At 39.4% G+C, this 24,989-nt stretch overlaps 3 protein-coding genes across 8 annotated transcripts in view; 1 reads left to right on the plus strand and 2 right to left on the minus strand.

Moving 5' to 3' along the window:
* The window catches only part of ankfy1 (ankyrin repeat and FYVE domain containing 1), a 12,891-nt gene extending 6,201 nt beyond the window's left edge, over window positions 1–6,690 (minus strand). Inside the window, exons 1-11 of one of the 3 annotated variants that reach the window (XM_046039920.1) lie at window positions 6,550–6,690; window positions 4,247–4,454; window positions 3,805–3,923; window positions 3,381–3,516; window positions 3,113–3,236; window positions 2,894–3,043; window positions 2,610–2,775; window positions 2,156–2,360; window positions 1,982–2,050; window positions 1,075–1,277; window positions 872–969 (exon numbers count right to left, since the gene is read on the minus strand). In XM_046039920.1, coding sequence (XP_045895876.1) covers window positions 872–969; window positions 1,075–1,277; window positions 1,982–2,050; window positions 2,156–2,360; window positions 2,610–2,775; window positions 2,894–3,043; window positions 3,113–3,236; window positions 3,381–3,516; window positions 3,805–3,923; window positions 4,247–4,454; window positions 6,550–6,559 — 1,488 coding nt within the window. In that variant the 5' untranslated portion in view covers window positions 6,560–6,690. Of the gene's footprint in view, window positions 1–871; window positions 970–1,074; window positions 1,278–1,981; window positions 2,051–2,155; window positions 2,361–2,609; window positions 2,776–2,893; window positions 3,044–3,112; window positions 3,237–3,380; window positions 3,517–3,804; window positions 3,924–4,246; window positions 4,455–6,209; window positions 6,326–6,390; window positions 6,501–6,549 lie in introns of those variants that run through there. The other 2 variants (XM_046039919.1, XM_046039921.1) reach the window with 2 other exon arrangements.
* A 486-nt stretch (window positions 6,691–7,176) lies between these two features.
* ube2g1a (ubiquitin-conjugating enzyme E2G 1a (UBC7 homolog, yeast)) lies at window positions 7,177–14,325 on the minus strand. The gene is made up of 6 exons (XM_046039923.1): window positions 14,146–14,325; window positions 12,894–12,996; window positions 12,630–12,727; window positions 11,805–11,983; window positions 11,299–11,418; window positions 7,177–8,977 (listed from the first exon to the last, which is right to left on the minus strand). Exons 1-5 carry the CDS (start codon window positions 14,189–14,191, stop codon window positions 11,332–11,334), a joined length of 513 nt encoding a protein of 170 aa, XP_045895879.1. The 5' UTR covers window positions 14,192–14,325; the 3' UTR covers window positions 7,177–8,977; window positions 11,299–11,331.
* A 2,981-nt stretch (window positions 14,326–17,306) lies between these two features.
* spns3 (spinster homolog 3 (Drosophila)) lies at window positions 17,307–23,659 on the plus strand. 4 transcript variants are annotated; one of them, XM_046040666.1, is made up of 13 exons: window positions 17,307–17,444; window positions 18,131–18,380; window positions 18,481–18,546; window positions 18,854–18,990; window positions 19,350–19,501; window positions 19,899–19,965; window positions 20,077–20,219; window positions 20,656–20,808; window positions 20,902–21,091; window positions 21,979–22,044; window positions 22,133–22,231; window positions 22,348–22,519; window positions 23,114–23,659. In XM_046040666.1, the coding sequence occupies exons 2-13, from the start codon at window positions 18,152–18,154 to the stop codon at window positions 23,185–23,187; spliced, it is 1,548 nt and encodes a 515-aa protein (XP_045896622.1). In that variant the 5' UTR covers window positions 17,307–17,444; window positions 18,131–18,151; the 3' UTR covers window positions 23,188–23,659. The 4 variants fall into 4 exon arrangements, with proteins under 4 accessions (XP_045896622.1, XP_045896624.1, XP_045896625.1 ...); XM_046040668.1 differs by having other exon boundaries at window positions 23,117–23,659; XM_046040667.1 differs by having other exon boundaries at window positions 17,368–17,440.
* The last annotated feature ends 1,330 nt before the right edge of the window (window positions 23,660–24,989 follow it).

Here is a 24,989-nt window from a genome sequence, read left to right on the forward strand (position 1 = left end):
TGGGGGGGGGGGGGGGGGGGGGGGGGGGGGGGGAGCAAAAGCTGTAGCTGTCATTTTCTCCAGCTTGGAATGGATGCATCTGACAGGCGCGCACACACACACACACACACACACACACACACACACACACACGCACTTCTGGCCTTAATTACACTGATTGGCCTAGGGACACCGTTATAAAAAACTGTTAAGGATATAGTACCCGCACATGATTTCCACGATGCGGTAAATGTGGACGGGATCACAGAATTTGAAAATAAAAATGGAATCAGCAAAATGTGGTAGCAATTTCAAAAATCAGGATTATAAGCGTCTTTTCCACAGCACTTGAGCCCAACGAACTATTATGCAATGTTTTGGTGTCATTTGCGAGCAGACTGCTTCTCTCCTCTGCTCTCTTTATCACTGAAGATGGACACACACACACACACACACACACACACACACACACACACAGTCGCCGTCATATCGAAGTCAGCGTGCTAGCTAGAGCTCATCACTTCAACAAAGTCTCCTAAGTGCAACCACATCAGAAGATACAGTATATGCGAGCTCGTTGAAGACTTTGTGACTGTGTGGGCGAAGTCAGATACGCCTTAAGAAAATTTTTTTAAAAAGCTATGGCAAGCCGCATAAGGAGGCTGTTCTGCAGAAGATCTGTGGGAAGAAGTGATCAGTAATCAAGTAATAACCTATTAAATAGTTGACTTTCAATTGTCTAATTATTACACATACATTTGAACATCTCTATATGCCCATTTGGTTTGGAAAACAATAAAAAACAGATTTCATAGGGCCCTACGCACACAAAGTCTGATTACCAAAACTGTGTCATTATTTGGCTGTTATGTTGCCTAATGTTCATACGCACCCATTTGTTGACATGATTGACCTTTGCTCCATGAGTGGCAAGGAAAAGAGCAGCTGCCTCATTGCCTGCCTGAGCAGCTCTCTGCATGAGACAGTTTCCTACAAGGAATAAAACAAAAAGGGAGATGGAGATAGAAATGTGTTTAAAGGCACAAGCATCATGCCATTTAGGCATTACCTTAAAGTGAGGTTATAAAACAGCACCTGTGGTAGTGTCAGGTGCATCAGGATTGCTTCCTCTCTGGATAAGCTGGGCTGCAAAGCTATTCTCATCAAACGAGGTGCCGTTCACTACTGGTGCATCATCCTCAAACGGGTTTACTGATGGGTCTGAAGACACTGTGATATACTGCAGGGCCAGCCACAGAGCTGTGCTGCCCTCGTGGTCCTTGAGTTCCAGATCAAGCCTAACACATTGGACAGAAAAAGTCAATGAGAGAGCTTAGGTGATCTCATGAGTTCAACTACTTGGACACAATGCATCAGGGGTCAGCAAATAAGACTGGCATCAGGCCAAATATTTTTCAAATCAGTAGATGGCGGGTCAGAACATCGTCAATTTATCATCTGTTACTTACTTACTGTTGCCCGTTTAGCTCAGTCATTAGTGCACAAGACCGTTCGAAGGGTTGTGTGTTAATCCCCACTTGCTGCTAGTGATATTTTCTCCCTTTTCAACAAATTGATTATGAAGAGATTGTTTTACATGTGCGTTTAAGTCTGTGCGTCCTGGCAATAGGTCCATAGCAACCTATGGACGCTTTTTCATTTCCCCAGTATCTCCAGGGAGAGAAAATTCCTGCGTTTCTCCAGCCAGAGACTCTTTTGAATTTCTTTCAGAACTTTTTAATGTAAAAGCTCTCAATTAAACACAACATAAAGTAGGCTACTGCTGCAAAGACATTCTCACGCTTTTATTTGTAGGCGCAATCACTTGGAGGAAGTGATTATGTAACTATTTTTGCCGCTATTAAAGTAATCTGGCCATGAGCCAGATATTATTGCTGGCGGGCCACCTATTGATGACCAATGCAATACATGCTGCTGTGTGTGACTTTCCATATCAGAAACAACCTTGCTAATTCCATTTGAACCACAGAATATAACTCACTGTTTGCACTGTAGCAGCTGGTTGAATACTGGCTCATTCCCTGACGCCACAGCCTCATGCAACGGAGTTCTACAACGACAAAAGTAAAAGCTGAAGCACCATTATACTCGGCATGGAAGTTGGCCAACTTTGCAGTCCAGTCAAGTTCATAAACCGAGAGCCCAGTGACCCCACCTGCCCTTGCTGTTTTGCATGTTGGGGTTGGCCCCTGTCTTGAGCAGAGCCTCTGCAATTCGTGCCATGCCGCTCATCACCTCGGCAGAGTGTTTCTTGGGGCTGAAAGAACACACTAGGTGAAGTGGGGTTTCCACAGCCCCCACAGTGGCTGCATTCACCTGAGCTGAGTGGCGAATCAGGAATATGGAGGCAAATTCATCGCCTGGAAGAAGAGGAAGAAAGATTAACAGTCATGGAGGATACATATTTGCTTTCATGTATTAACTTGAAATTGGTAGAGTGATATTTCACATTAAGTGTTTATTGAATCATTTGATCAAGTGGGTATCATGGTAGGTATGTAGATTATGTGCACACCTCGACAGCGAAGCCAAAAGTTCATTTTGGAGACCACATCTACAAGAAACACACATGGACGACAAAAAGTGTAGTAAAAATGACTTCCCCACACCTCTTTGGATGGCCTTATGCAGGAGGCTCCAGCCACTCTGGTCCACCTTGTCCACATCAGCTTTGTTGTTAACCAGAGTGGTGGCAATACTTTCCAATTTACGAGAGAGTGCCAGGTCTAGTGCCAGGTCGCCGTTGTTGTCCAGTTCATTCAGCTTGCCAGGTAGCTGAAAACAAGAGATACCCTTGTTTTTAAGGAAAGCCTTTACTCTACCATGCTGGTTACACAGTAACAAACACACTAGTGAGAAAGAAGTTGATTAAGTATATCTGTGGGGAGCTGACCTGCGAGTCCATCTCGATGAGATAGAGAAAGACCACATCTTCTCGCTCAACTTTGATGGCTTTGTGGAGAGGATACTCTGTTTTAGACTTGATCATCTTGTATAGAAGTTGGGCACTCATGGTGCTAAAATCTTCTTTCCTCAGATCATCCTAATAAAAAGATAATCAATGAATACTAGAACTGGACCACGATGGAAACCACTGTCTGATGGTACTCACCCAGTGACTGGCTATGATCTCCCCGCAGTAGTTCATCAGGGTGTTGGCATTTAGTTCCTCAGCTGTTTGGTAGAAGCGAATGCAGTTCCTGACATTCACTGAGGACATTACACCTTTTTCACACCTGTCCCAGCAGAGATATTTTCAAGCCGTTAAGCCCATGTGTTGCTCTCTCTATAAATGTTATGCAACAATGCGGCCACAAGCAACAATTAAAGTTTAATTGTAGTCTGCAAAACAAATGTCAGTACATATGACTTGTGCTGACCTCTCTCTGAGAAGGTGAAGCTGGAAGCGGTTGGCCAGCTTCATTAATTCAATAAGAAAGGCATCATCCTCACTGAGTTCCAATTCATCCGTGTATGCCCAGCGCAACATTGCCATGGCGACCTCGGGTTTGCAATCTGGGAAAAAAAAAAACATTAATTTAGGTGTACTTTCATATTTGCTTACATTTATATGAATTCAAACCTTACTGGAAAATGATCACGTGGACCAAACCCTACCCAGAGTAAAACTGTGTTCAATACTGGACTTTGAAAGTCTGCACAATCCATTCCAAAATAAATACACAGTCCATTTCTATTAACCCAAAAGCATATTGACAGAGAGGGTGAGTGGGTAACAACCGGATTTTCTTTTTGATTTAAGCTACTCCTTTAACACAGTGACATCACACGAAGGTTGCTCACCAGATAGGTCCAGTTCCGAGGTGGAGGCCAGGTTGGCCAGGCTCCAGACATCACTGCGAGCAGCCAACACAAATTTATGGGCACTGAGCTTCTCTCCAGCAACTTTCACTTTCAGGTCACTGCAAAAACAAACACATTTATCTCTGAGTAACAAGTACATATCACAAATATTCTAACAATCACTGAATATCTGAAACTGAACGTTAAGAAAGTTCTCTCAATATGTTGCCCAGAACACTCAACAGCACTCAAAACATGACAGGACAGGCTTTCACTGTGTTTTCTGAGCCCATCAATTCCAACAATGTAGCAGCATAGGCGGGCTGTATCCCACAACACATGCCAGAGCAGACACACAACTATATAACAACATTTGCAGGACTGCTAGATTAGAAAAATCTCTAACAAAACTCATACCCATCGTTCCAAACGTGATCCTCACCTGTACTGTTCTTGCTGATAGAGTTCGGCCACGATGTCCAGCAGACGGCTAATGAAGGTGTCTGCAGCTGCAGGGCTGGAGGATCCCTGGCCAGAGGCCTGAGCAGCAAGAACAGCACAGCGCCTCTCTGTGTCGGCCAGTTTCTGTTGCATCTTCACATACTCCTGCCTGAGCAGGGCCAGGTGTTTCTGCAGCTTGGCCACCTCCTCTGTCCCACATCAGGGTAAAGGAGACAGGCAGAGGACAAAACAACATACGGTGGGAACAAAAAGTAGGTTAGAAAGGCCCATTTCTGAACACTGGTTAGAAGGGGACTCTTTAAAGGTTCTTTCCCGTTCAAAGTACAGTAGTTCCTATATACAGTATCTAGTGTTTGGGATTTATTTTACAAATATATTTTTTTCCAAACATATCTTTTGTTCGTGGCAGGGAAGAAGCATACCATAATGGTTGTGAACTGGATTTGCACCTACAGAACTGAAGGATTTGAGAAATGTGACATTATTACTTTTCATAATCCTGGGCTATTTGTTGTTAAAAGCACAAGTTACAAAGAAAAAGATATTCAACATTGCCTGTGTAAGGCATACAAAACACAAATTTCCAAATCTTAAAAACAGACTATGGCAGAATCTAACAAGAGAAGATTTGTCCAAACAACAATACTAAGTGAAATACGCGTTCTACAAATCTTCATGTTACAACACTTATTCATGTCTCAGCCTAGAATCTGCAGACTTTCACTGAGGCCCATTTCCTTCCTTTAAACCAGTAAAGTTTTAGTGAGGAAAGAATGCTGAGGAGGCATGTTAGATTGCATTTCCTTGTAAACCGTTATTGGCACAGCTACTGGTCATGTGAGGAACAGAAGCGGGTTGTTTCTGAAAACCACCTGATCAGCTCACCACAGGAAGGGCGGTATAGTGGAGCAGCAGCTAAGGACCAACTGACTAGCTGGACAAATTCTTGTAATATACCAGGGCTGAATTATATGCATCAAAAAAGTCAGGATTTTAGTCGGAATAGTGATTTTTGCATCTCATTTCTACTCCCTTTCTTTTAAAGAATATGATTTGTAGGCAGAGGCTTCTCTGTAGCACCACAGTGCTTCATTTCTAATGGTATTGTTGTAACACATTTTATCTTTATCAAAAACTTGCAGCTCCTGCTATTTGGGTATCGCACTTGGCCATATTGCGATTTCAGTAATATTTCAATTAACTGTTCAGCTCTATAATATACTCAACTCCACCTTCGTTCTGCAGGATTTAGCACATCACTAACGCATTTGCAAAGCAAATATTTATCCAATGCTTTGGAAAGCTCATGCTAAGACAACTAACCTGCACTTTTGTCAGGACTTGACAATAAAACTGTGACACTCTCAAGTACAGATATTGCATGGGCAATTCTCAAAAAAAATATATCGGCCCTCTCTTTTCCGTGCAACTTTTTTAATTTAAGCCCAGGCTCAAACAATCATTTTACATGTGCAAAACTGCTCTCTTGCTAGTAGCAATAGATGTGCTGCACACAAACAACCCTAACGTTACCACCACAGACTGGAGTGTTTGTTCTCTGGATTGAAGTTGGTAAGTAGATTTCCCTTAAGGAGGGACAAACAGCAGACATTCCCTTATGTCTAGGCCAAATATAGGCGGTGCCCTTGGCCATGGCACTTGTGCCAGGTGGTGCAGATGACACCTTACAGGTAGAAACCTACCCTATCTTCTGAAGTCTTCTGTCACGTATTTACACTCCATTTCATAGAACCGATATCCAGTCGTGTTTTTAATAAAGTAACTCATGTATTCAAAAAGTAAACATCGATAAATAATTGAGCGTTAATGTTAACGTTACTGAAATTATATAGAGCTATGGCTACATAATGCAACGTTAACGTTAGTCAGTTTGATGCGATCCTTGACGTTGACATTTAGCTAAACATTAATACCAACATTACCTGCAAACTCTGTAAGTTAACATCGGGGCTTTTTCTTACGTAGGAACCCAGCAACCTGCCCAAATAAAAAATGTTCCCCGCAGTCCAACCCACAAACATCTCTTGCCCAGTTCGGCTAACGTTCACTCGTAGCTATTAAATTCAGCTAGCAACATCTACGAGAGCTAACGACAAGGCTTACCCAGTGGCAAGCTGAGTGTCGCACGGACTTCGATTTTCAAACACATACAGTGCACAGTTTATTAAACTGCCAGTTATTTACTTGTTCCCGTTCAACAATTGAACGAGCACACAAGGATAACGGGGTGTGTACCAAATATTCAAAAAGCCAATCTCATACCTTCCGCCATGTTGCTCAGCGTTAGCTCCGTTGCCTGATGTCGCGATATGACGAAGAGGCAGATAGTAGGCCGTAGTGCTGCGTTCAAGTGATTCTCAAAAACGTTTGATACTTTATCACATGACCATTGCTATTAGTCTTACACCGAATTAATATTATTAAGGTGCTAATTGTATGCACGTAGTACAACAGACTAATATAAGTCGATGCTTTCCTATACTAAAGATGACAGATGTTAACTCGAGGAATTTTCTGTGACTTATTAAAACAGAAATGCTCATTTACATTTTTATAGTCTCTGATTTCATTTGGAGCGTAATATGCAGGACTGTCTCCACTGACAACAGCTGAAAGTCGTTTCTGGCTGTAAAATTTATCTTGCCTTCAGGTGACTCTGCTGAACTACTATGCCAGGGATATTTACAGAACGTAGTGCTCCACAGACACCAAAGTACAAAGTGGATTGAATTTCCTCTATCCATAATGCTCCAATAACAATAAATGCAAAGGCTGACTCATATATGGCAATAGGTACATCTCATATATCTGATAGTGAATGAAAAAAACAAACCGGAAACCATATTGGATTCAGTTTGTGTGACAATTAAAATTCTTACATCTTCCTAGTTGACAGTGATGTGTTTATGGAGAGGCAAGACAGGACGAGAGAAACCATTTACTCCTACAGGCGTCTGTGAACCGCAAATAAAATATATTTTGAATACAGTTAACCTGCCATAATGTTACAGTAGCTCTGATAACTCAAACATTTGGGTGTTCGGTTTGTCATCAGCAACATTGGATTACTTTAATGACTAACCCTAAAGGAAGAATCTGTAAATGAAAACTTTTGAACAGCAAAGTGCCTAAAAACGATATGCTCTTAGCACAATCCATCATGTTAAGAACATGATACCAAAATATATGATTTGAAGAATGACCTTGCTGACAAACTCGTGAAACATTTTCATACTGTCTAAATATTTGCAATATTTAGTGGACATCTTGTTTGAAATTCTGGAAGATAGACCAGGTTAAAAAGACAATATAAAAAAGTATGTCTTTTGTGCAATGAAAACACTGTGTACATTAAAGGTTTCTGTTGTCTTTGCCATGAGTAATATGTAATCCATGTTGTATCTAAAACACACCTGAATTAAATAGACATGTAAATATTGAAAAAAAAAAAAAAGTCATATTTTAGAGGAACTCACTACAGGTGACAGGTTTCATAACATGAAAAATATACATCAGTATTTTGTCTTTGTACATTAGGCAAAACTGCAATAGTTCAGTGAACAGAAGATTGTGGACCAGGGGAAAAAGCAACAAAACTAATGGGCTCACATACTGTACACACAAACACTCCAACATTCGCAAAGAAAATCCCAAAAACATTCAGCAAAAATCAAACCAACAAATAAAAGTACAATAAAGCATGCATAACAATTCCTACCGAGGACAACACAGACAAGGAAAAGAGAGGCTGCTAAAATAACAAAATATTGGAGGACCTCAAATTGTATCAGAATATCAAAACTGAACTTGTACACTTCATACTAGGGGAGTTATTGCTACACCAAAATGTTACCAATACCCTAATTATACAGATTCCCTGTGTACTGGCTATTAAATAAATACATACATAGGTGGTACACAATTTTGCCATCTTTTTTCAACATTTTTAACAACTGTTCAATGCAGGGTGAAGTGGCCAAGCATTTTATTAGGAGGCACTTTTGAAAAAAGATAAACAAAATGTAGCATGCACAAAAAAATTAAGGGGTGTGTTGCCTTTCTTAAGTCAACTGAGCAGGATGGTTAAGACTTCTAACTTAATAATAAAGAAAAACAAAATCATTCAGGTACACGAGTTCTGAGAAGAAGAGCTGTGTATTCTAATATGGCGGTATTCCTCGAAAAACCTTGAGTCACGTCATTCATGTCTCGCTTGAATCACTCAAGCTCTTCACAGGTGACATTCCTCCAACGGCAGCACATTTCTCTTTCTATTTAAGACCTCTTGTTAAAACAATGTGAAGAAAACGAGTGCATGCTGGAGTCGAGAAAGGGAAAATGGACAAAAATAAATCTATCTGAACCAGCGCTATTCATTTGGTCTAAGTGTCTTGATGGATGGAAAGGGGGTTTATATATTATCCGGTTTAGTCTGTGCTATATACATGTCTTTACAATATCTTCCTGAATGTTGAAGCAGTTCATAGACTTGAAAAATGTTTTATCTTCTGGGGGGGGGGGGTTGAGTTGGCACTTGCTTGGCGTTTTTCTGTCAGCCTTTGTTGTCACTGTTATGTTCTATTGCAGCCTACAGTAGCCAGTCTGTTCCTGCCAAAATAAAGCAGGACGAGCCTGACGACAGGGTGGAAGAGTGCAGGAAACAGTGCCATGTTGATTTTCAATTGGAGACCTGTGGGAAACCACACAAACTTGTTAGGAGGCAGCAAGCCCAATCACACAAGTCACAATGTAAATGACAGACACACATTAATTGAAAAAAATAATAAAAGGTCAGCCAAAGATCTGCATTATATTAGACCAGCTGTGTGTGCAATTCAAAGTCAAGGGGTTAAGTGTATACTCATTACTTTTAATCTAGAAAGTGTGACGGTTGTTGAGTTGCTCCATGACAGTGTAAGATGATTACCTCAACTGATAGAAACCATGTCATCTGAGTAGCCAGTTACACTGGTAAAAAATTTGTTTCTTATGCTTCAGTCAAGTGAATATCCTCTAACTTACTTAATAAAACAAAACAGAGGACTAGAGCTACAGCTATCGATTATTTTAATAATCGAGTATTCTACCGATTTTGAATCAAGTAATCGGATAAGAAATACTTTACTTTATTAAAGAGCAACAGTAAAAATATGCAACAGAGAAAATAAGACAGGTCTCTTAAAATGAACAACTAATTGGTTTCCTTTTTAGAAAATCTTAATTTTTATTGTTTTAATTGCATACAATATTATCTGTCAAAACTTAACCCATTTAGAGCATTTAAGTGCCATATTACATTTGTGAAATGCAAATTTTTTTTTACACCTTTTGCGTGTTAAAAAAAAAAAGAAAAAAAAAAAGGTATCTATATAATACTATATAAGTTTCAACCCAACTACAGGTCAGGTTTAACAAAAGCCACAACTGTCTTGTTTGTGGTATTTGTAGAAGGCGAAAACAAGTGGACAGGAACTTTATCATAATAATAAATAACATGAATGAAGCTCTGGCTTTCACACATTGATGGCAGCATTTTATTTTCTGTGGTTAATATCTTGAACAAAACCTAGCTAACTTAGGGGCATCATAACTAGTCATCACATTGTTTTACATTGTCAACTAGCCATTATATATAGCCATAATTAACGTAGCCTACGTTCTTTACTAGCCTTCATATACTTTGGGTCAGGTCCACTCTGTGGACTGGATGCATAGACTAACGTTATGCTTTCTGCTGAGACACTGAAGCACAGACGTCGTGCTATTACGTTAGGCTAGGTCAGTTTAACAAAAGGCACTACAGAGTTTTTGTGGACACTTTCTGTCGCTTTCTCTGGCCTGTCTCTTCTCAGCGCACCTTCTATTTTCTCTCTCTTCCTCCTCTTTGTAATCTGCGCTGTCAAATCACACCAAAGACATTCAGAACCATCTCTGATCACACACAGCATAAGCGCATTGTGCAACAGTAATAATCATCCATGTGAAACAGTGTGCTGTGTGTAGTTATATGGATTAAACTAAGCTTTGATGCAAATAATTTGAAACGATGATTTCTAGTAATCGAGTTACTCGAGGAGTCGTTTCAGCCCTACACAGGACATATACTGAAAAAATCAGAAACATAAAAAATGAGTTTGTTATGCAGTAGTAGAAGTTGAGAAAATTTATCCCCACTCCCTTAAAAGCCCAAGAAAATCTACAGAAAAGGGGTAAACCAAATAACAGTAACACATGTCTGTATGACAATTGTGAAGCTGATTGTGTGAAAAAGTTAAAAATGTTTAATAGGTGTTAACTGAACTCAATGGTATAATGCTGAGTGTAGTTTACTTTTGGACTACAAACAAACACCCGGCCATCACATCCTGTTCTTGTTGCACATGTCCAAAAAAATGCTCTATAAATATAGAGTGCATAACAACTTTCTGAACTGTCTCTGAGCTGGCTTTCCACCTTGATTTGTTTTTCTCCATGGATTATTCACTAGGGACGCACCAATCTGATATTAATATCGGCCCAACACTTACTCAAATAGCTGGATCGGGTATCTGTGATCTATGGGGCTATTCAATACAATTATGTGGGTACTACGTGATGCGTCAGGAGTGCACTGGTAAACCCCCCAATTTTTTTTGGGAGAGCGAACATAGCATGGAGGGAGCTGAAAACAAGGATTCAGCAGTTTGGAAGTATTTTACGCTTGCTACGCCAAGAAGTTCTACAGCTACAGCAATGTTCTGTGGGGTGGCAGTCGCACTGCAAAATAAAACACAACCAACTTAGTCAAGCACCTCTAGAAGCCTCATGCCAAAGAACACGATTTCCAGCGTATTCCCTACAGTGAGGAATACAGCTTATTTATTTTACACTGGTATTAGATCGGTACTCTGCATTGGCCGATACCCAATGCCCAGATATTGATATTGAGACTGAAAAAGTCAGAAAGGTGCATCCCTATTATCCACCCATGGAAATGTTACATTTTATACCTTTAAAGTCAAGAATACTTGCCCTGAAAACATGAAGCTAGATCCTTGCTAAACATCACTCAAACGCAGTCTCTTGGCTCTTTCGTACACAGCGGGCAACTTTCCTTTTGAATGCACCGTGTCTGTCCTCCCTCCACTCTTTCTGCAGAGGTAAATAAAAAAAAAGTAAAGACAATTCAGTCACTTCATTTTAACATCTTTCTAGTGTATTGCATTATCACCCTTTTTTAAATTTCATCACTTTATTAGCAATAATTAAGACATTTAGAGGATCACTCAGTCATTTATAGTGTAAATACAAAATCAAAATTAATTATGAATGAAGTTTTTATTTTCATACATTACTACTACTTAATGCCATCCAAAACACAAACCAGCTAATTCATGGATTTACTGAAATTAGTTTGTTAAACAGGACAAACATTTAAGCATGAGATGACTATTAAAAGTTGTTTTGAATATGAAAGCACATCCATTTTATTTAAATTCAATTTCTAAAATCAACTTTTTTTAAACAAGTAAACTTACTGCAGCATCCACATTGGCCGGTGAGTCACCATTTGGGTCTGCCAGCATAGAGATTACACTAATCATGATGGTTTCCACTGTGTGGATAGGCAGCCAGCGCTCCTCTGGTTTCTCATAGCCATATTTGTCCTCCCCAGGCTCGTGCAAAATTGAAATACATACATCTCCATTCTTGTCGACTGCAAAAAAAACAAAATAAAACATGTAGAACACAATTTACGAAGAAAACTAAATGTTTTTACTATTCCTACGGTATAGCGGAAGTTAATGTATGCAATTGTTATTTACACAACATTTAGTCTGCCATCTACCAAACTGATTTGTGATATTGTTTATAGACAGTGCCTATGAAAAAGATCTGCCTCAACTTTGAGTCGATATTTAGCAGAGGCACTTTTGCTAGCAGTTACAGCGTTGAGTCTAGAGTATGTATATAGGTCAACAGCTTTGCACATATGGAAAGTCCAATCCCTCCCCGTTCGTCCTTACGAAGCTACTTAAGTAAGTTAAAAAAAAACAACATTTTGTATTTACTTTTGTTACTACTAGTTTTAAAGAAAATATATACAAGTATGACACACATTCACATAATTGTATTTTTAATTAGACATGTGCAAAAACTGTAAAATACATCCCAGTTACAATACTCCTACTACCATTATTCCTTATAAAACAAGTTATAAGTTATAATAATGACTAAACTAAATGGACTAAAATATATTTATATCTTAGAGAAAGACGTAACATCCACTTCCTCAAATGGGGTCTTGCTACAAGCATAGGCAAATATCATTCACAGTGTATCATTCACACACCTGTACCTACCATTAGGGTGCCAAATATCTGTGATAAATTTCATTTTAGGTGGTCTGAGAGGGTAGTCTTTGGGAAATGTCAGATGAGCTTTAAACACACCACCTTCACTGTGAACAAAAAAAGATTGAAAGAGAAAAATCAATAGATGTAAATATTGTACAAGTTTGAAAGCATCCAGAGTAACAAATGCAATTAAGACTTGTTCAGAGCACAACACCACAATACCGCATCTCTCCTACTATATCCCATGTATAAGGCAGTAATTGGACTTACTACAGTGTGTCTGGAGGCCCGATGATGAGGACTTCCCATCTGTAAAGATCATTATCCTCGATCAGGCCTGCTGAGAATCCTTCCACTGGGTTTTTGTTCAGCTCTAGATTAAAAAAGATTTTTAAAAATCCTAAAGTGAAATCACCACTGCCTCATATCATTGTACCAACAGAATGTTAACTAGACTAATGGTGTGCTTTTCTGAAGAGTGCTGGGGAGACAACACTACCCCAGGAGGCTGAGAAGACTCATCAAATTTGGTGTGCAGCTTGTTTGAATGATCCCTAATAGTTATTAATTTTGTGATATTCCCTGAAAGGCATAGCGAATTTGCCATAACATGCCATATTTATTTGAGTGAAGAGTGAGCAACTGTAACCAAGTGTAGATCATGTGCACATAACAAATCCAAAGATCCTGATAGATTGAAGGGGTTTCACCAACAGCTGGCACTACAGCAACAATTTGACAGGTTGCATATAGAATTTACAATTTTAACCAAAACCTTAAATGTAACATTAGTGTAACAAACCCAAAACGTTACATGATGTGTGTTCGACTCAGCTGTTTCTGGAAAGTGGCTAATATTAGGGTTAGCTAAAGGTAATTCGCAGTGCTGTTTAAATAGCAAGTGGAGATAATGCGAGCTTAACATTAGTTAGCTTGGCATGTTTAAGCTAAGAACAGGGAGAGCATCTAACTTTAGCCTACAGATATAGCGAGTTGACTAAATATGTTAACAAATTAATATGGTTAGCAAAGAAAAAAATGGGTCAAATACTGCAACGTTATGCCCAAATATAGTAACTAGCATAGCGTTAATCACGTAACTAAAAACATGTAAGACACTACTTGTTATGTCGGTTAAAATATATGTAAACATATCGACTCAGTCGATCTAGCTAGAGGCTAACGTGAGGCTAACTGCTTTTAGCTAGCCCGATACTAAAAAGTCGTTGGGACTTTTGACAGCGGCTTTCAACTGAAATCAGTTTGCAGCATCGAATCTAAATGAGTTGGTCTCCCAACACACTGAATGTGTTTATTTGTCCAGGGAGGAATGTGTCTGTCGACTTCCACTGCTGTTACATCCACGCAGTTTATATGTCATGGGACGTTAATGTTTTTTAGTGTGGAAGGTTCAAGAAAACAGTTTGCGCCAGCACCGTCGTTTGAATCACAGCTAACGGCAGAGTGCCATCGTTAGCTAACGAAAGGCAGCCAGCATCGGTTAACACCATGGTTTAATTACCTGCGAGCTGTCTCCGGAGTAACAGCGCTGACTGAGGCTCTGTCATAGTTTAGCGAATGTAATGCAGCTATGCTCAATAGTAATATCTTGAGGTAACCGCGTTAATTTAACGTTTATCAAACAGTACTCCGTCCCCTCTATTCTCAGTTTAGCATTCTCGTCATTCTTCTTCGTTGGCTTCTCTTACTCTTGCTTCTTCTTCTTCTTCTTCTTCTTCTTCTTCTTCTTTGGGTTAGGCAGGCGCTACAGTGTTGCTGCCCTCTGCCTTCTTCTGCTGCTGGTGTTACTGCTGCTTCTTCTTCGTTGAGATTTTACAGGAGCAGGTGTAACACCAAAATCTGTGACCCATCAGATTCTGTGACTAAACCCAAACCACGCTGTTGTCCTAAACCTAACCAAGTACTTTTGGTGTTTAAACCTAAACAAACTTCGCGTGCTTCACAACGTCAACCACGTGTTAGAAAGCCCTAACTGCTTAACTTCCAATTTGATTCACAGAATCTGATGGGTCACAGACTTTGTTGTCACACCTGTATCTTTATTGATGCATTACTGCCACCTTCTGGATATTCCTTCAATTTAAATCTTCTCTTTAGATTTGTTGCAATAATCCTGTGCTTCACAAAGACAAAAACTTCTCCCTTGTCTCTGACCTCTTCAATCCAGTTGTCCTTCAGTCCTATGATTCAGTCCTGTGAATGACTCTTGAACAACGTGTTCACCAAAACTAGTTTTCCTGTACCATTTCCCATCCTTAATCTGTTCATTAGTACTTTCAATTTTCAATTTCTCCTCCATATATCTCACTGAATTTTACGGACTGTCACTCCATACTTCATTCATTTTCTCCCACCTTACTCCTTTAGGTTCTCTCATTAGCCTGCCTTGGGGATAGCTTGACCATAACTAAGGCAGCTATATACAACAATTAAGGCAACAGAAGGAAGAGGCTACAGCATGGGCTGTCAAATAGATATATTAATGTCAAATAATAAATGTTGGAATGTTAGATCTGATTACAGCATGCAAGAGTATTCAAAGACTGGACTGACATTTTGTCCTAGAGGTTCCCACTCTACTATATGTGAAAGATTTGTCATGGTCAATATAGCTCTGAATTAAAAGCTGCTTGTCAGCTATACTTTTCTCAAACAGGAATAGGTTGTGTAATCTTTAAATAGTTAAATACATATGATCAATTTGACTGCATTTTCTTGTGGCTCCTTATGGTAAGTTCCTTCATGTATTAAAATAAGAAATTAGTGAGGTCCAGGCATCTTTCCGGTTAGTCACCTGTAGCCTCTGTTCTCATAGGTGTCAGTTACACATTGGACCTCTTTGAAAGGTATGTGAAGGTGATGTGAAGTCTGATCTGGATGTTGGGTTGAATGGTTTTCAGAAAGCCTGTATTCTGTGTTTTGTGCGTGGAGATTCAGGGCAGTTTAATCAATATAAATAAAGTATAGTATTTGCTTGCTTTATTTACTGGGCTGCACCAGTAATTGCCCCATCAAATAATTTACTCACTCTGAAAGGCTAGTCATACATGAACACTGAAGCCCTCTGTAGTAAAGACTTCTATTTTATTTTCATTTTATCCACATCCTTTACCTCACTTCCTTTCCAGCCCTTTCCTCATCACTGATTGGGCTCATTAACGCAATTGAGTTCACCTGATCACACTTTATTTAAAGACTGCACTCCCTTTTGCCTGTTTCTTTTTTTTTTTTTACCTTTGCATAAGGAGCAGCAGGTCTGGTAAGAAGAGTTTAGTTTTTACTCTTTAGTTCTTATCCTATATCCATATTAATATATCTGAGACATGTCAACAAATGTACATAAGTTCTAATATTGTTTGTTTTCCCTTTCAGATTCAAAACCTTATATGTATTTTTCCCATCCTCATTTATGTTCAAGTCGCTCTTGTGTTTTGAAGAAAATAAACTTTTTTCAGTGTTTCCTGGCTTATTCCATGCATTCTGATCAGGTGCCCACGATCGTAGACTTTTCATTTTCAACCTCCTACTTTACGACCTCTATAAGCATTTTCAGATTAGCATTGAATCATTGCATTGAATTACAGGATTGAAAGTGTTGACTGTAATGCTCAGACACTAAATGGCAGCAACTAACCAAAACCTGACAGCCACCAAGAAGCAGAAAAAATGAGTACAAAATGTATTTTACAAAACAAACTTAATTTGCTTGTACATTTACCAGTACAACTACTAATACTACCAATACTGGGGGAAATACTAACAATGTTTTAGAAAAGCATAGTCAAATAAACAAATACAAGTGTATTTGTAATACATTGTTTAGGTGATTTTAGTTATTTAATCCACACACTTCTCTATCTTGCATGAGATGGTATATTAACTGCTATGTTCTCACCAAACACTTTAAAGGTGAAAAATTATCTCATATCCTGACCGTTATCAGTCTGTTCTGCCTTGTGTTGAGTGACTAAGTTGGTTAGTCAATTTTAACCACAAATTCTGATCTAGTGTTGATCACACATGCAGCTGTGTTGGCAGCTTATGAGCCTGTACATGTGTGTCTGTTTTTTTGTCAGTCCGTGATGTTTGACCTCGGTACCTTCTCATCCTTCATCCTTTTACAGTCCCAACCTCACTTGCTATGAAGTGAAGGTTATTAAGCATTTTAATACTTGCATTCTTTTAGCCATGGGATTTTGTCAAACATAGCACAAATTGCCAGAGCAGTTGTAGCATGCCACCAATTAAGCAGTTGTATGGGTTTCATACCACAGTTTTGCTGAGACATAAGGATAAACAAAGTAGCAGTTTTCTTGGTTCTCTGAGGGGATTTCCCATCCTCCATGCTATGAGAATATTCAAATATATTTTAGGGCGCATGTTTCTTAGACTTATTAAGTCACAAGTTATTTTGGGCAATGGCTAGTACAACCTTTTATGTTCCCCAATTTGACAAAAAAATGGACAGACGCATCTCAGAGGCAATATCTGCTACAAAGCTGTTAAATGTTATTAAGGAATCAGGCCGTTAACGTAGAACCTTGTTCAACATTGTTTTATTCACTGATATTTGGCTTGTTTACAGCATTACATCACAGTGAAGATCTGTGTGAAAACATATGACCAACCCAGAGTGGGCTGGTCCCTTTGCTAACTTAATATCTCTTGGGGCATGTTAGAGCTGAGGCCTCTGTTAGCTTCTTCAATCCTCAGAGGCACACAGGGAGCCACACCATCCTTCGACAACTGCAAATATGGAATGAACTGAGAAGATTACAGAAAGAAGACATCAACAAGTTTGTGGGTCCAGTTTTCATCTAGATATTAATTTATAGAGAATAATTGCTGAAGGATTATACCTGTATGATATGAATACACCAACAACTGTGTCAGTGTTTTTGATCTTTGTTGTTTAGAAGAAATGTTTTATGCACATTGCACATTTTATGCAACAGTGTCATTGTTGGCACTGCCCTGATTCTCCAGCTGGAGAGAATGCATTCATACTTTTCTGTAAACACAATGTTGCAGCCCATATGCACAAAACATGACACCACATTTGATCTTATCTGCTAAAATGCTTCAATTTACAATAGTATCTTTTACATATCTTGTTACTTGATGATCCTATCAAAACATGCTTTTGACACAGTAGTTTTTCAGGATTGTATATTGTGTCCATAGCCTGGCATATTTTCTTTAGATATGAGCTCTGAACTCTTTCCATAATCACTCAAAAACTGTTGGGTTTTGTTACAAAGCTATTCTGTAAGAAAATGTTTCTTCTCCTTTCTCTGCCATTTGACATTTTGTTCTTACACAGTTGTGTAATTGCGTTTTGTGTCGTAAGGACTATTTCTAAAGTATTCATTGTCTAATGCTAAGACTTGTTTCCAAACTACTGTGCACACGCTGCAACATAATCTTTGGTGAGAGTGCAAAGGGTTGATTTCTCGAAAACAAGGTCATACATTCTCCATTTCCAGGTGAAGAAAGAGCTCCTCACCATGGAGCCAAAGGCATCAGTGACATCCCCCCAGGACAAACCGCTACCTCGTTGGAGTCTGAGCTCCAGCTCTGGTCTACGTTATGGCTCTTTTGTGAACAGTCTTTCATCACTTACACCAAATACAGAGGACAACAAACCAGCCACATCGCCTAGAGGCGCCTACATAGCTGTAGCTGTGCTTTGCTACCTCAACTTGCTCAACTACATGGAACGGTACACAATAGCAGGTTAGATAATCTCTTGTGTTGCCATGACAACATTAGCTATTGGCAAACAACATTTACTGCTTCTCTCTTTTACACATGAATTGTTTTTTTTTTCATATAGGTGTCCTTACTGACATTCAGACGTTCTTTGATATAAGTGACAGTACAGCTGCACTTCTACAAACAGGTATGATGATGAAGCTCAAACACCATCTCTTTGAGAGATCAGTGTTTTAAACATGTTTTGAAGGGCCCCATTTTACACAGCATTACTTAAGATGACTACTTATGATGCAATACGTGCTGCAAGTTAATTGCAGAACACTGTCGGTTATTTCAAGACTGATATAAATAAAATGTGTGTGTGGTGTTCTAAATTAGTCAGAGATGCTTGGATAGAAATGTTCTTGCAGGGGCTTTATTTTGAAAGGTTTCATGAGTGGAAACTTGTCACATTATAAAGAAGGAATTAATCCTTTTTAATTTACTTACAGTCTTCATCTGCAGTTTCTTACTTATGGCCCCTCTCTTCGGTTATCTTGGGGACCGCTACAACCGGAAATACATCATGATTGGTGGTTTGTGTGTGTGGCTTGTGACTGCGGCTAGCAGTTCTCTTGTCACTGAGTCGGTAAGTGATAAATGGATGTGTTCACATACACTTTACAGGAAACAAGAAGCAACAGGATGCTACTTCCTGTTGCTGGTAGTTAGTGTTTCTTCCTCTGTCATTTGATGGACATTACATGAGTCAACAAAAAATGCCAATATAAATGTCAAATGTTTTTGTACTTTTGTTTAGTGTAGCCTAGCCCACAACATGTAGAAATTATATTGTGTTCTGCAGTTTCTTTGAGAAATAAATGTAGATAGTTAAGTATTTTTACTGTTCTTGGCTGTAAGAATGCCATTGTTAAACTGTGAGAGGATCCTTGTGGTAGGTCTAAATTTTGTTGAACTGCTTCTGTGCCATTATCTTGATCTCTTTAGTTCTTCTGGCTTCTGATGTTGTTGCGAGGCATGGTCGGTATTGGAGAGGCCAGCTACTCCACCATTGCTCCTACCATCATCGCTGACCTCTTTACAGGGCCTCAAAGAAGCCTCATGATCTGTATCTTCTACATATTTATCCCTGTTGGAAGGTTTGAGACAAACTAAATTCCACAACTGTGTGTTTTTATATATTTTTTTGTGCATGTTTTAATCCATCAACTCAAAAACATGTACTGTTGTGTGGGAATGCAATTGAAAGTGTGGATTGTTCTGACATATCTTGCGAATAGTGCTTTGACCACTTGTGAGAGATTCAACTGAACAGCATTTCATTTAAAAACACTGCTGCTGACAAATCAAATGAGAAAGATAAACAACCATGTGCGTTGTGAAAAAGATGATGTGAATTTTGTGGCTTTGTCCTTAAAGCATTTATCATAAATGCCTCCAATTTGAGCCTCCAGGTTCAATGCAGCTTAAACTCGGAAGACAATATGGACATTCAATTGCTTTACTCAAATGGTTTTACTATTCTGTTATTTTCAGTGGTCTTGGATACATAACAGGGGCAAGTATTGCTTCTCTCACAGGGGACTGGCGCTGGGCTCTCAGGGTGAGAACATCTTCATTATTAGTAAACGTAGATTTTAGCAGAGCAAAAATATATATATACAGTCTATATGTGTGGAACTGTAGATGTCTAAAAATTATTCTGTGTTATTAGATGACTCCCATCTTGGGTGTAGTGGGACTTTTCTTGCTGGTCTTCTTGTGCCCTAACCCACCCAGGGGTGCTGCTGAAACCCACGGAGAGGGGGTTAGAGGGCAAAGCTCTTACCTGGAGGACATCAAGTATCTTCTGAAAAAGTATGACGTGTAAATTAAAACCTGGCTTAATACTATAGCCTTGCAGATACTGGAGTCTTGAGGCCAATACAGATAATGATTGAAAGTATAAAAAATCTGTTAATAATATATTAGCCACTACTCATGTTTTTACACGAACACTTAACATTGTTATATCCCTCACATTTGGTTATTAACTAATTGTGGAGATATACAGAGCAAGACATACACAGTAAAAAATAAACATGTCAGTGCTCCCGTGGACATGTTATGTAATGTTGTCACTGTTTCTAAATGATGGCAAACATATTCACATTCTGCATTTCTGTATTGCAATAAGCAAATATCAGTCAATAAAATGGTTCGGCTTTTTTGCTCAGGCTCTAGTTAATACTGTAATACTTTGCATTGGTCCCTAAATTTTACTAATCTTCTTGTTTTGTCACTCTGAATCTAGTAAAAGTTACGTGTGGTCTACACTGGGAGTGACGGCTACAGCCTTCCTCACTGGAGCCCTGGCTTTCTGGACACCTTCTTTTCTGTCCAGAGCTCAGGTCACTCAGAAAATCCGACCGGCGTGCACCAAAGAGCCTTGCGACGCCACAGACAGGTGCGGTATGACCTTTGACCTGCATCACCCTTCATATACTTAATTTCCTTCAAAAGGGCAACAGAGTTTAAACAATGCTGTCTGCCTGTGCAGCTATATCTTCGGAGCTGTGACGGTGGTGACGGGCATTCTGGGAGGATGTATTGGCACTCTTTTATCTAGACGGTTCAGGGACAAGGTGCCAAATGCGGACCCACTCATCTGCGCAGTAGGCTTGCTGGGTTCAGGCCCCTGCCTCTTTATCGCCGTTTTTGTGGCATCAGCAAGCATTCCCACCACTTATGTATGTATATCTTTGCTGGGGTCCTCTAGATCAGGGGTTTTCAAAGTCTGAGACTGTGGGCCTTCCCTCAGACAAAGCTTGGGAAATGGGGCCCCCAAACCTCTGATAAAGTGGGAAAAACAGTTCCCCAAAAGTACTGTATCTCTGTACACTCTCTTCATTCGATGTGATGTCCTTTTGATAACTATTGTAATAACCAACGTAATATTGTTTAACCCCGCAACCCTGTACGCAGGATAAGCGGTTGACGATGGATGGATGGATGGATATTGTTTAACTTCCATTCACTGAGCCTCCCGTGAAACTGTTTGGAGCCCCCCTGGGGAGGCTGCCTCACACTTTGAAAACCTCTGCTCTAGATAAATGATCATTTTTATGAATTGCTCTACAATGACGGGAGTAAGACCAAACCTGTAAAAGTTAGAGTTGCCTGTACTTGTTGTGAAGAACAAACACAGTTGTAGATCTTTTGAATTTCTTCAAGCAAAGCTGTAGGGCTAGTACAGAATGATATCAACATGAATCACTAGACCTAAACAATGATTTCAAAGTGAATACTTTCCTTCAGTTTTTCAGACAGATTTGTCTCAAATCCACAGAACATGATTTTATTTATTTAGTTATTTATTTATTTCAACTTGATTTTAAATTCTCGTCGAGATGTCAGAGTTTCACCTCATATGTCTAAATGAGCTAGAGATAGCGTAGATTTAATGTGATGTGCAGCCATGGTATTTGCATATGGCACTCAGTAAAGGCATTACAGCTGCAACAAAATGTTGTCACAAGCTCATATAGAATATGTGAGAATTTCAAACTCAAATATGATTATCAAGTAATTAATTTATCAATTGCCAAGTCTGCTAAATGTTTATACCTTATTTCAGGTATTCATTTTCTTAGGTGAAGTATTGATATCACTGAACTGGGCTGTCCTGGCCGATATACTGCTGGTGAGTTTGAATGGTGCATGTGGAACTAAAAATATGAAACAGTCTGCTGAAACTTCAGGCCAACAGGTTGTTTTGTGTTACCTTTCAGTATGTTGTTATACCAACCAGACGGTCCACAGCTGAGGCCCTCCAGATTACTTTCGGCCATCTCCTGGGTGACGCTGGGAGTCCGTACCTAGTAGGAGCGGTGAGAAGTCAACCTCATTCTAAGTGTACTGTTTCATCAATGGTACCTCTGCAAGCTTGAAATCACTTTTTCTGTGTATCAATGGATTCATGTTGTCTTCACACCTGTTCCAGTAGATCTCTGATGCCATACACAAATCTAAACCTGAAACTCCTGATTGGAGCTTCCACAGTCTGAAGTACAGCCTCATGGTCTGCCCAGTTGTTGGGATTGTGGGTGGACTGTTTTTCCTCATGGCTGCGCTCTACGTTACTGAAGACCGGAAGTTAGCTATGCGATTGGTTGAAGGTATTGTAAATGATTAGTTACTGTCCTTTTATTCTCTTGTGTACTTTTGAGCTTTGGTTACATGCTAAAATCAGCATATGCTAAGGATTGTCAAAGTCTGTATTCCCGTGCAGGATTTTTGTGTGGATTACACGCTGGCACATTATTAGGTCCTTACCATCATGTTTGTTAATGTCAGTATCACAGACATGCTGCAGTGTCCTAACCCTAACCCTCTGAACAACAGCCCTCCATGTAACGTGTTCACTTACTACAAGATAGCACCCTTCCTAATCCAGTGAAGAATACATTCTCCTTATCTGCTCACATGCCCCAATAACACACTGGCACTCTAGAGTTTCTGGCAACTCAGAGGCAGAGATGGGTTCAACTTGATAAAGACTACATTGTCTTTCTAGCTTGGGTCTTAGTTGACCTAATTCTGTCCATTCTGTTGGACTGCACCAACAGAGCGACTTAGTTGGATCATGGTCTGACATGCACTTCTCTGAACCTTCTAGTTAGTTTCCATGTCATTCTAATGAGTGCTCCTACTTTAAATTAAAATGTTTCAAATGTGTGTGTGTGTGTGTGTGTGTGTGTGTGTGTTACCAGAAGATCCCCCACCACAGCAAGGTCCTGCGTCTGAGCCATCCATGGAACTGGACACTGGGAGAAATAATGAGTAAAGCTGGACAAAGGCAACCATGCAATTAATTTATCTGTAAATATCTGAAGTCAGGTTACTGGTGTGAACAACAGGATGTTGGCCCTGCCTTATAAAGATCATTCACAGCCACACAGTGATGACAGATGCAGATAAAACTTCTTAATTCACACTGTCAGACCATCCAATCCCTTTTTATAACATGTTTCTCTGTTCACTCAGGCTAAAAGTTGAAGTCAAGTCAATCACAAATCACAAATTTGCTATCAGGACTGCATACAAAAAAACAGGGGAACAAAGGAAAAACAAAAGTGGAAACAGACATTTTTACAGTACTATTAAAGTAAAACCTGAACATCTTTGCCTGCCTGTTAGTCATTTTAAAATGTTACCTCACATTCAGGGGCTCCATGCAGTATACTTGAAAAATAAATGCAATGAATGGAAATGTTGTATTTGATACAGATTTAATAAATTTGCAAGTAAAAACTTTATTAAGCATTCCCTTCCTTACAACATCCCTCTCTCTCTCTCTTTCTCTCTCTTTCTCTGTGTGTGCTTTATTGGCATGAATTTTTCATTAAACGCTGTTGTCGAAGAAGTTTGCAAGAAAATCAAAAACGTTTACTTGTAACAAGATGTAACCTGCTGTGCAGCAAACGTTGTGTGAGTGCAACTGTTGGCTGAGTTGCTCGCTGTCCCTCAGGTTGTGACACAGGGCCACATACTTGGCTGCAAGGTTTGCCGTATGTCCTTCTCCTAGGATTATTCTTAATTTATTGTTATCTTCAAGTTATTTGAAATCCGGTATTAATAGATGGAATCTGCTCTCGTGTGCTTCTATATTTTTCACATTTCAGGAGAAAATATGTCTCTGTCTCCACCTCACGGGTTGTACAGCACTCACAGACTATATTCTTTTGGTAACCAAGACTTTTTATGTTTCCCTTTTTCAATTGCAAGGGTGTGGGCACTGAGTCTGTACTTAGTAAGAAGCTTCCTCTTCCTCAGATGATTCCTCGTTTTACTGTAACAAGCAATACCAGAAGTTCTTCCAAAAGAAACAGCGAAGGAGCTGACCATCATCAACTCCCCCATCATCATCACCCACCACCCCCCCCCGATTTTCCAGTTCACTGTAGCCCAAGGCAGAATGAGCTGAATTTGTCCAAGTATCCATACATATCCATACTGAGGATCATCAGATTAACCTCTCCATCTATGAATGTCCCAACCAGCATACAACTGTTGCCTCCTAATGAGGACCAGAGGGACCTCAGGCTGGACCTGAACATAGATATTAGAGATAGAGGATTTCCAATCTCTACTCTCTGTCTTTACAGTGACAGTCACTGGTCATTTCAGTGACTATACCCTAGAAGTGTCTCAGAAGTCTGACTGTTTGTCTACACATTGTAAAAAAAAGAAAAAGTAAGTTGTGTTTGTATTCAACACAAATAAATAAATAAATAGTGTATCATTGTATTTTCTCTCATGATTTAATGTGTCCACTAGATGGTGCAGCTGCATTACTGTAAAAAAAAATAAATAAATGCTGTCATTAGACTCGCAGTTGTCTTACATTAGTGAGGTACAATGGATTTGCCAGATGTTCATTGGGACATCCAGTAGAACAGTCCGAAAAATTATCAGGTTTGCAGCTGCCAAGGCAGCATGTATATAACCTACAGGTTTACTGTGATGGACTTTAATAACCGTCAGTGCACTTTTAATTCATTACATTTAATGATCTTACTGAAATGATATAATTTGAGTAATTAGCATTCATCAGCGAAGTTTTACTATACCAGTGAGAGTGTATGG

This window comes from Micropterus dolomieu, linkage group LG23 (genome assembly GCF_021292245.1).
Source record: "Micropterus dolomieu isolate WLL.071019.BEF.003 ecotype Adirondacks linkage group LG23, ASM2129224v1, whole genome shotgun sequence".
Classification (NCBI taxonomy): domain Eukaryota; kingdom Metazoa; phylum Chordata; class Actinopteri; order Centrarchiformes; family Centrarchidae; genus Micropterus; species Micropterus dolomieu.